Source organism: Adiantum capillus-veneris, chromosome 5 (assembly GCF_014529385.1).
Source record: "Adiantum capillus-veneris isolate H3 chromosome 5, ASM1452938v2, whole genome shotgun sequence".
Taxonomy (NCBI): Eukaryota; Viridiplantae; Streptophyta; class Polypodiopsida; order Polypodiales; family Pteridaceae; genus Adiantum; species Adiantum capillus-veneris.
Window position 1 is genome coordinate 65,352,727 of NC_140935.1, and position 11,587 is coordinate 65,364,313.

General features: G+C 43.7%; 1 protein-coding gene across 1 annotated transcript; it reads right to left on the bottom strand.

The window, feature by feature from the left end:
- Positions 1-3,584: 3,584 nt before the first annotated feature.
- LOC147457449 (Helicase protein with RING/U-box domain-containing protein) lies at positions 3,585-9,437 on the bottom strand. The gene is made up of 17 exons (XM_086512337.1): positions 9,259-9,437; positions 8,708-8,806; positions 7,354-8,600; positions 7,156-7,278; positions 6,963-7,036; positions 6,806-6,878; positions 6,573-6,719; positions 6,408-6,493; positions 6,260-6,329; positions 6,048-6,182; positions 5,726-5,962; positions 4,828-4,932; positions 4,661-4,753; positions 4,453-4,512; positions 4,252-4,340; positions 4,023-4,103; positions 3,585-3,947 (listed from the first exon to the last, which is right to left on the bottom strand). Exons 1-17 carry the CDS (start codon positions 9,302-9,304, stop codon positions 3,875-3,877), a joined length of 2,838 nt encoding a protein of 945 aa, XP_086368463.1. The 5' UTR covers positions 9,305-9,437; the 3' UTR covers positions 3,585-3,874.
- Between the last annotated feature and the right edge of the window lie 2,150 nt (positions 9,438-11,587).

Here is an 11,587-nt window from a genome sequence, read left to right on the forward strand (position 1 = left end):
TTACAACAGATCTCAGAGCCCACCCATACTATAGTACGGTGCTTGACCGAGCCACTGAGCTAGGCAAATCAAGACGTCCACGACCTAGCTCGACATGCAAGACGTCCAACCAAAGTATTGACCATGGAGGAGGTTGATGAGATCCGACAACGACCAATGAGAGATTTCATCTGAACCCATTGATGTGACTTACCTCAACATCATGAGCTTCTGTGAGGGAGGCACCGCATACCTAGCTAGGTACGTTTGGGGGTAAGGGACCGCCGGCCCGTTGGCGGGGCCGGTGGTCCCCTGCCCCCAATCGTACCTAGATAGGTATGCAGTGCCTCTCGAGAAGAAGCTCATGATGTTATGCATTGTATGAAAAACATTGAAAAAGACTCTCTTTTCCTACATGAGAAAATTTCTAAATCTTCTTGTGATGTGGGGGCTGCCCCGAGATAGATATGCCCAACTTGTTGGAGTCTTCTAAGCAACTTACCATGGAGGGAGACATCATGCTGGTATGCACATATGACATCACGGTTTGAGCTTCATGGGTTCATCATGGACAATACCCCCCTTTCAATACTCCATCAATGCATCCTCCCTCACCTTGACACATCAGGAGATAACTAGAGTCATTAGACAAGACCTCATCCCACTGGACACTCAAAGGATATGGTTAGAGCCCTCATAGGCACCAGGGACAAAGATAGCTTTATATCAGGGACATCTTCATACTACAGATGATGTTTTGATAGTACACCTCACACCTATCACACAGCTTGAGATGTGCCATTGGCCAGATCTGCACTTCCTCACTCCAGCTCGAGATAGAGATAGGCCGATAGAGGAAAGTACCACCAAAGGAGAGGATTTGTCAGCAGGTATGTCAGCGTGCACCAGAGACAGAAGGAGTGTATATGTCGATGAACTGCCCATTATGTGATTAGAGGGTGCTTCCATTTCCTGTTTATAGAGGGCTTTGGACCATTGGCCAGGTCATGGATTACTGTGACCAGAGATGTCTGGGGTTGTAACTCTTAAGAGATATGTAGATTCTCCTCAAAGGTGGACACATTAGTGAGAGAGGGTCTGCACTGATCACACATTTCTTTAGAGCCCCTCCTCAATAGCAAAATAACAGAGAGGAGACACTACCTCCTAGATAGGGGACATCACTAAATACAAATGTCCATCAGATGAGCCCGACATCAGAGGATACAAGCATACATAGGCGGATTTAGATCATCATTGATCGACATCGAGCACAACCTGTCAGGCTTCTCGACATGGAGGACATTGACATCCTACAAAAAAGACCAATGCTTGATCTCTTGAAATGAGTTGTTGTAAACCTTGAGAGATGCTTGATCTCCTTTGAGCCTCTACCCCTTATTCCCTCACTCCTCCCATTAATTTGGTGCATTGATGTATTATGATAGCCTTTAGCTCTCATCTCCCCTACCTTGTTCACCATGTTTACTTTGTAAATCCTCCCACCTAACCATTAATGTATGACAGACCTAAACTTAAGAATTTTTGTTTATTTTCTATTTTTCATAGCTTTCCAGGCAGAGTATTAGATTCTAATGGGCTGTAACTTCTGATCTCATAGGTCATTTTGGCCTTTGAAGACGTTAACCATAACATTTCTTTTCATCTCTCTCAGAGAAGGTTTTGGACCACTCTCAAGAGTCATGGGATACGAAGATCAGAGATGTCTGGGTTTGTTCTTGCTCGAGCTGCGCACACAGAGATAGCCTGATGAATGGCGAGGCTAGCCAGTCTCAAAGACGGATCACAGACTTCTTCAGAGCAGACACGGGACAACCGCAAGAGCCACTCCCACAGCAGAGCTCCCCCTCGTCTCATACCAAAGGCACACTTATTAACCGAGCGATTGAACTAGGGAAATCCAGGCGCCCGCGACTGCGAAGAACTACACAGCAACGACAGAGGCTACGACAAAAAATTCAGAGCACGCTGGCCATACATGCATGACACCCGGTCATACTACTAACCATGGAGGAAAACGATGAGATTCGCCAACGACCGATGCTAGATCTCTTGTGATTCAGCTATCCCAACAAGCCACCCATTCTTTGCTTTGTCTTTTGCTTGGTTCACATCGATCAACTTAGGACCCCATAGTATATATCTTTGTTTTGTACTATTGTTAGGTTATTTTGTTACTCTGACTTTGTATCAGATCCACCACTTTGTAACTTTCGGGTCTCATAGGTCATTATGGCCTTTTGAAGACGTTAATATAACATTTCATTTCATTTCTCTCTCTCTCTCTCTCTCTCTCTCTCTCTCTCTCTCTCTCTCTCATAGAAAGCGTCGCAAAAGCACCAATGACTTCCCCCACATGTAAGAAGACACCAACTACCCACAAAAACTCCATGCAGACAAGGAGACGATGTCGGCACTAGACAGGAATGAGAGATTGGAGAAATGAAGTGGAAGAGTAGAGGAAGGAGAAGAGCACTATTCTTCAAAGGAATGAAGAAAGAGATAGCATGCATAGGAGGATCGCTACCCTCGAGAAGCAAATATTTTTCTCAGTGATGATTTACACTCTCTCAAAGCTGGCTCACACGAGAGAGGTGATGCCAAAGATTTCAGCAGCAAGAAAGGAAGGAAAGATTTCCTTCGACAAAGATGGTCATGTGGTGATTGTAGAGCAACACTCGACATGACGGAGATGGCATCGTAGCCTCCCATAAATCACCTACACCCATAACCCCCCTACAAATAAAGCGCAAAAGGACTTGGGTCAACAGAGGAGAGGCACAATCTTAGCACCTTATGATGTAATTTAATTTAAAGGGCTTTTGCCCCATGTACTCTGGGTGACACATTATGAATAGCCGCAACTCCTCTACTAAAGCTTGCCTTGTACTTTCTCATGGCTTCTTCCTGAAAGCCTTTGCAAGCCTCAAATAGTGATTACAGTCACTATAGTGCCTAGGAAATAATATCTCAATATAACCAAACAATCCAGGTACACCACCATACTAGACAGGTGTCAATGATGTCCATGAGTTACAACATCCAGGTCCAAGCTGGTTTATGGTGTTAGAAAGAAAAACCCTCTGCTTAATCTTAAAACCCATGTACAAGTACCCATTCATGCACCAGTGTCATCAAAAAGTTAATTATGTTCAGCTATAACAGCTCTGCTCTATACCAACCGCCGGATGCTATACCATCAGTCTCATAGCCGAAACGGATGCTTATAGTGAGAATTTTTCGAAACTTCTTGTGTATATTGTGTATACAAATACAGTCCAGCCTTTTTTTATAGATTTCGGTATAGCATATTGTGAGAATTTGTCTCATAGCCGAAACGGCACCATGCAAAACTCCACTCATCAAACCAGGGTTGTCACTGTACAATCGCAAGCTACTTTAGGGAAAATACAATGTTTTTCGAGTTATATCATATAGATTAGGGCAAGTAAGATGTGTTCTAAAAAAACCAGCAAACCAGCTGCAAATTACCTCATGACTTATGACTATACCTAGGTCTAAGGTTAAAGGGCTTGTACAACTTATGAAAAATGACCTAGGGAGTGGGTACAAAGACCAAAGAATCGAGGTACAAGCTACAAAATCTATTAAAAAAGGCTGGATCGTATTTGTATAGGTCTAATTGGGGCTGCTCATGCTTAATGAGACGTACACGGAAGGTGCCCCCATGACTTGTGTAGCAAGGGACAAAACGAGTAATGACTAGGAGAGTACTTAAAGAATTGGAACCATGCGGCAAACAATGGGCATCGGTAAAGAATCTATTAAATAATCTGTACAGTTGAAAAAATTGCATGCCTAGTTGAGCATGCGTTTTACTAAAGGCTCGGTATACAAAAGATTTTGGATAGGACTAGCAAGTGAACAAAAAGCACAGATCATGTGCTGTCAATCTTCCAAGAGCTTCAGAAGAGCCTCCCACAGTCCTGAAGAGCAAGGAAAAAGTTAGTATCAGGTCATTATCTGAGAACTCAAACAAGCAAAAACCGAGAGATTTTTACCCTTCAAAAACTAATTGCTTCTTCTCCTGAAGCTTCAAAATCCGTTCCTCAATCGTATTTTCAATTATAAATCGTACAACCCTGTTGTAATTCAAGTCACATAAAAGCAGGCCCATTCAATATTTGATTGAAGACAATTCCACAAGAATATTTTGTAGTACTCTTTTCCTTCAAAATATGGGACCTAAAACCTGCAAGCATTTCATTGAGTGTTTCAGAGAAATTTAACCTGATAGGTTTGTACTGTCCAAGGCGGTGTATACGGTCCTGTGCTTGTTGCTCAACTGCTGGATTCCACCACGGATCCATTAAGAATACCTGAATATTTATGAGCATAAGCTACCCTTACAAAATGGAGAAGCACATGAAAAGACAAGACTCCCCCCCCCCCCCCCCCCCCAAATTTTGAGAAGTAAGAAACTCTTCATACATGAGAGGCAACAGTCAAATTCAAGGCGACGCCTCCAGCCTTGATACTCATAAGGAACACCTGCCAGGGAAAGAGTTACAGAATGCTTACATAAAACTGACACAATTCAGGGCCCCTGGCACACCACAAGCGCCTCCAAAGACATGCAAAATTTCGGTTTGTCAAACTTTTTGGTTAAAATTAAAGAATGTTCACAAAAATTTAGTACCTTTATGTTGGGATCACAGGTAAACTTTTCAATCATCTTGTCCCTTGCAGAAATAGTCATGCTGCCATCCAGCTTTACACATTTGATGCCAAACTGTATCCATCACAACAAAGGGTCAAGTATAGGAACCTCAAAACTTCACAAATGCACAAATTTAAAAAGCTGACCTTTTCCAGCCTATACCCAATGAGGTCCAGGAATGACGTGAACTGGCTAAAAACTATTGCCTTTGCTGTACAATCTCTCTCTAGCATGTCATCAATTTCCTCCCGCTGCAATCAACCATCAAGGCCTCTTAATAAAAAAAACAGAGACAACACTTACCCTGCCAGACTGAAAAATTGAAGAAAAAAAGGAAACTCTTATGATAAAGACAATCTACACCGTGGCACAGGTAACCACCTTGACGGGTCAGCCACATGTTTGGCCAAGAGCTCTCCCCCATATGCCTTCCTCTGTGAAGAACCTTTTACTGGGTGGAGGGCCCTCAAGGCTCAGGGAGAACGGGCACACTTGGCAGGAGCTGCATAAGCATTCCCTGCTCCAAAACAGCAGTAATACAGTATCCCATCCAAAGGCGGATCATCAGTCTGGGGGGTGGTTGAAGCACCCACCAACGAAGCTGATGTGGTAGTTTTCAGATGAGGAGATTACAGGTCGCGGCAGGGTGTATGGAGTTGCTTCCATTATTTTTGAGGCCCTCTGTAGGCACCTCTAGGGGGCCTATGGAGGAGCCCTCTTGCTGTAACACAGAAATCTTTGAATTCTAGGTGAAACAGCAAGCACAAAGCCTCAAAAATCACAGGGATGAACTGGGTGGAAGACTTTGACAAGGAAGTTGTATTTCACATGTGTTACGCTGCTGAAGGACGTGGTGAAACCTAGCACATCTTGAGCTTCACGAACGGACATAACTAAATTGAACAAAAAACTTGCCCTCTATTGCAAAACTTACACTTTTACAAACCTCATCAAAAACAATGTGATGGTGATTGCGAAAATTGATCCTATTTTCTCAATAACAATTCTACTGACCAAACTAACTGTAAGAATAGAAGAAAATACCAGCGCATCTATCTTGGTACTGGTTTGAAACTGTGTCAAGTCAATGCGACTAAGAATGCTGGAGCGTTTGTATCCATTGTTAGTGTTTTCACTGTTGGATCGATTGGGGTTAGACTTTGAAGTGGTAAAATCGACAGTCAAAGGACTTTGACAAACTGGACAGGCTGGCGATTCAGTTGCCGCAGAGACAAACTCCTGAATACAAGCTTTGCAAAAAGTATGCTTGCAGGAAGAGGTCTGTTAAATCAAAGGAATAAAATCAGGGGATAGCCATAGAGTAGCAAGAGGGAACAACAACTTCAGCCAAGTAACTAGTACTTACTACAGGTTCCTCTAAGGGATCACTGCAGATTTTGCAGAGTTCATCCGTGAGGACTGCATCACTTTTCGATGCAAACTGAGGGGATACTCCGGCCGATGATTTTGAATAGACAACAAGGTAGGGATGGTCTACAGCCTGCATTCAAGGCACTGTCAGCATAATGTACTTATTTTCAAAAAGAAATGTGTGAATCTGATTTAAGAAAAAGTGACCTGTCGTAGACGTGTCAGCAAATCGAAAATGTGTGCATAGTTATTGACAAGTGTGCCAGCATCTATATAACTGTAGAATAACTTCAGGTTACAACACTATAACTGAGAAAATTAGGGTCGAAATCTGGTGCAAAGAAGCTATCCTTACGTGTTGAACTGAGACTGGCTTTGGGTGTACAAGGCTTGATAGAAGTCCTCCTCTCTGGCATCGAACGAATCGCGTCGCAGAAATTTCTGAGACAATGAACTGTCTGGTTGGTCTCTAATTCAAGAAGATGCTAGAAGGCTGTAATCTACAGGACTTTGAACTTACAGAACTTGGTGGTAAAGCTAAGTCCGCTGCACGTTCTAGTTTAGTTCTCCGTAGAAGTATACTACTGAGCAACTTATGCTTCAATAATGCCATTGCTCTCCGACCCTCATTCCTGAAACCATCTCTTTTGATGGGGTTTGCAATAAACTGAAAACCAAATAATGTAACACTTAAAGGACCTTTTAAGATTCCAGCATCAAAGAAGAAACTAGAAAATCTGCTGTCTGCATCACCTTATTCCACCAGCAAAAATGAGACATCGGAGAATGCTCGCAATTATTGCACTTCCTCCACTCCGTCCCAAAGCTGCACACGTAAACACAAAGTTCTCAATTTTGCCTCATAGATAAATCCAACATGAACGCTTAAAAGGAATTAAGATATTCTTACCTGTAGTCAAGTGATTTGCACTCGCACGATTTGCAAAAATAAAATGAAAATGGATTTATCTCTAAAAAACGAACCTGAGTTACAATCACAACAAAACCCAAGAAATAAATTTTATGCAAATGGAACATAATGACAGTAATATAATGTAAAAGACCTTGACTACAATAAACTACCAACAATGGTAAGGACATACAAGTGAATACAACTCTCCCACACGGTTCTGAAGGGGAGTGCCACTTAAAGCCCATTTATAATTTGAGCGCAGTGCAAAAACTGCCTTAGCAGTGCTACACTTCCTATCCTTGATGCAGTGGGCCTGTGCAGTATAAACCATAATTTAGGATTATAAGCAATATACCACAGTCAAAAACACATTCAGAACACTTCCTACCTCATCCAATATAATACGGTTCCATTTTACTGCATGTAATAAGGAAATCCCTTTACTATGTTGCGTAGAAGAGCCTGCTCCATCCTGGTCATGTAAGGAATCCAATGCTTCAGTAATAGCTCCCTCGAGCTCTACTGCCTGAATCTTTCTTTTCCTACCTCTCTCAGAGGTAGCTTTCTTGAGTACATGATCCTCAATTCCTTCCTCACGAAAAGAGGCCTTGGAGATCTTTGATTTCCCCTCGATATCTTCACAGTCCAAAGTTTCCACTCCTTCCTTTGAAGGCATTTTGCCTTTGAACATTTTAGGTGCCTTCTTCCTTTGCTTTGCTAGTTTTTCTGTTTTCTGAGCATCTGGTCCACAAAAATATCGCAAATGCACAGCCATCCTATCAGGGTAGAAGAGCTTTCGACACCACTTGCATGGTTGCTTAGGTCGCATCACCTTAATCCTGTAATCCTGTTCAACAATTGCAAATGTGGTCAAGACTACATCGTACTTGGCCAATTCGGCTATATCTTTGCATCTGTTGGTTCCATGATACACTAAGACCTTGACACTACCCTCTTTGGTGAAACGCGCGACCTCATTCCTCCACTGAATGACTGCTACAAGTGGGCAAATGACTAATGTGGCTTTTAATTGAGGCAGCTCTTCCGCTGGGGTTGTACTCGGCAAGGAAGGACAGCAATCAGCTGTTGGAGGACTGCTGATTGAGGTACAATTAAGAGCCCTACTGGTGAGGATAAGAGAAATCGCTTGTATTGTCTTCCCCATACCCATCTCATCAGCCAAAATTCCTCCTCTGGTTTCTGAGGCTTCCTGCCTCAAGCTCCACCATAGCCATTCTTTCTGAAAAGGTAGCAGTGGCATGAGAAGCTCTGGCGGAGGATTAGTTGTCAGGAAAACTGGCTTGGTACATGACTCATCAAGGTGTGATTCATCAAAATCATCACCCCAAGGCCCCCAGCCATCGACAAGCTCGTCCTCCCAAACTTGCCACTCCAACCTCTTTGAATCACCAGCAGCACATTTGTGTTTTTTACCTCTTGCAGGGCGTTTCCTACCTCTTTTACTCTTCTCAGCCGGCTTCTCAAATAGAACATCCGGAAGCTGTCTCTTTGCAGCTTGCACAGAAAGCAGTACTTCATCATCATCTGAAGAAAGAAGAACTGCTTTTTCAGCAACTACTTTGTTCTGATCCTCTCTCCCCTTAGACTTGTATTCAACATCTGAATCCAGTTCATCTGTCCCAATGCCACAACCATTGACAAGGCAGAACAATTGAGAGCAGGGGCATGGCAAAATATTGCATCGCAGTTTGGCAACTTAACAGTGTATGTATAGCACTTACCGTCGCTGCTTGTGCTACGACTTACAGCATTTGAATAGTCGCTATCCTCAGTGGTCCCATCCGATACACCAGAGTTGCTGGGCTCCAAAAGCTCCTTTACTGAACAAAACGCATACATATGACAAAAGAAACGACATGCTCAAAGCGAGGACCAGAACAAATCACCCAAGAATAAGATCACCCAGTTTGGACCCACTACAGTTCCTTAGAACTGGAAAACAAGAAAGCATTCAAACGACCTGCTTCAACAATTTATTAAGTGCTTAAAAATCGTTTCATGTAAGAGATTACACAGGTTTATGGATGCATCCCTAAAGACATCCATGCGTTCTTGCATAGTTCTAAGAGAAGTCGATTAGAGAACTACAGGTGATTATGGGAAACGCGTGCATTGCACACAGATGCATCCAAACACACTAAGAGAGACCCTACACGCACGCAAACACACAGGGCATTCAAACGCGCACCAAAAGCGGAGAGTGAAGCGCGCGCACAGACACACACATTCACGTTACCAGGCCCTCCATGATGCCTGTTTCGAAATCGCTTACCTTTGCTAGCGCCAATGGTGGCTGCGAAGCGTTTGGGCCGCGCCATAGCTGAAGCAGCGGTGAAGAACCACGCAAGGGAAGCCGGCTTCTATAGAGTGCGGGAGAAGCTGACGTGGTTCGGACTGAGAGCGTCAAGAGGAAGTTGGCGGGAAGCCCTCACTGGCTCCATGGCCCCCTTAAGACCTATACATTATGTAGTGCCCAAATGCTTTTAGGACCAAGAGGGGAGTTTTAGGGAACCCCCTCAGGACTAAGTGGCACGGGCATGGGAGGGTCGGATCTACGGCGGGGGCATTGTGGGCCGTAGATCTCAGTGGCGGCGCCAAAAGTAATCTAGGGTACCTTAGATTACTTTTTCGTAGATCCCAATGGCGGCGCCAAAAGTAATCTAGGGTACCCTAGATTACTTTTTAATACGGTCCATAATCCTCCGGTCGTAGATCCCACCCTCCCATGCCCGTGCCACTTAGTCCTGAGGAGGGAACCCTCGATACTCCTATCTCCTATAGGAGCATTCGGATCTAGGGCACTGAACTGGGCCACAAAACCATGATGGAGTAAGACCATCGGATGGCGGGAGGGGCTATCTGAATTTACCTTTTTTGCCCGAGTTTACTTTTGCATGTGTGCGTTTTGCATATAGGAATGGTGTTTGGACAAACAAATGTGCATGCTTGGGTGGATATGGCATCATGGAGTGTGGAGGGTTTGAGTCATGATAAGTGACGTTTTTTTTTCAACCATCGACCCTCCTTGAGATCTGCACGATCAACCATCAATCCTAAATGAGATCTACAGGATCACCCTCCAATAGCGATCCCATGGCTTCCATCGTGTGAGACTCAAGCTGGGTTCATACGAGCCTGAAGGAAGTGCACCTTGGTTGGGGGATGTCATCACCTCGTCTAAACTGTGCTAGAAGAGGAAGAGCACAAGAAAGAGTGAAGTTCAGAGAGGTGAGCATCTTTTCAAGGGGGGAATGTCAGAGCAAACATGACAGGCCCAGAGGAGAAGACGAGTTTAATGCAACCAAATATCCTCTCCACGTAGACTCAATACCTCCTAGTAATTACCTTTTCCAGCGCATCATTTGAACCCAGTCTTAGTTTCCAAGGGAGGTAGCCTTGCAACTCTCTAGCGCCATTCTCGCCACATGATTGCAACAACTCCCCGTTTTGAGGTCCTTTGCAATGTGTCTTTTCGTGCTTTGATTGCCATAGAGGCATCATAAGAGATGCAAGAGGCAAAACGAAGGTTTTCTAAAGGTTTTTTTTGGTAATATTCAACCCCTTTTTGGTTGTGTGAAAGACAATGGAGGGTTCCCAAATTCTACCAGAGGAAGAGTAATGAAATTTTTGAGGATTGGATATATTTCCTCAATGAAGCTCCACAAGTGGCATCTCTCTCTCTCTCTCTCTCTCTCTCTCTCTCTCTCTCTCTCTCTCTCTAACATACCTGACATTCTATTATCAACCCCCTTGGGGTGCCCAAATTGGTGCCTACCCCAAGGGAAAATAAAAATTGTTACATAAGACGCTCGTTGTTGGCAATTCCAAGGCCAATGGCCAAACCATAAAAACAAACAATACTTAAAGCACACAAAGGGATGACCCCCCCCCCCAAAAAAAAAGAGGGTAAAAGTGTCATGGGAAATTGCTGATGGGGAGGAAAACCCGCCTTCCAAGGTATGGGGCATGACTAAAGAAAAGCTACAACCCCATGAGAGGTTGAAGGATGGGTAGAAAGATGCTAAAGAGGATAATCAAAATTGCTGCCATAGAAGGTGTCCATCCAAGAGAAAAAGGAAAACACCAATGAAGTGTGATGAAAGAAGTAGAGGAGATCGTGAAGCAACCACGAAATAGCTTCTAGAAAGCACCACCAGATACTCGCTAACGGGCATATGTTTTTTCCACTATTAACCCTCCTTGAGATCCATGCGATGTCACTCCACTATCAATCCCTCCTTGAGGTCTGTTTTTTCCACTATCAACCCTCCTCGAGATCCATGTGATCTCACTCCACTATTAATCCCATAGCTTCCACCCTGTGGAACTTGGGGTGGGTTCAAATGAGCCGAGAGGAAGTGCGTCTTGATTGGGGGAGAAATTGTTAAGTTCCAAGAATATTTGGCAAAAGATAAATTTCCTATATTTTTAAATACCTACGCAAACTCAATGCCCTTGTGATTGATAAATCTCTAGATGACATTGGAGGAGGAAGAGTGCAAGAAAGTGTTAAGTTCCAAGAATATTTGGCAGAAGATAAATTTGCAACATCTAAATATCTACACAAACTCAATGCCCTTGTGATTGATACCTTTTCAAGT

Coding starts and splice junctions, on each gene's coding strand:
- LOC147457449 (XM_086512337.1), bottom strand. CDS start 9,304: ATGGCGCGGCCCAAACGCTTCGCAGCCACCATTGGCGCTAGCAAAG. Junction 6,879..6,962: donor TGCAAATCACTTGACTACAG/GTAAGAATATCT, acceptor TTACGTGTGCAG/CTTTGGGACGGAGTGGAGGA. Junction 4,104..4,251: donor GGACAGTACAAACCTATCAG/GTTAAATTTCTC, acceptor GAATTACAACAG/GGTTGTACGATTTATAATTG.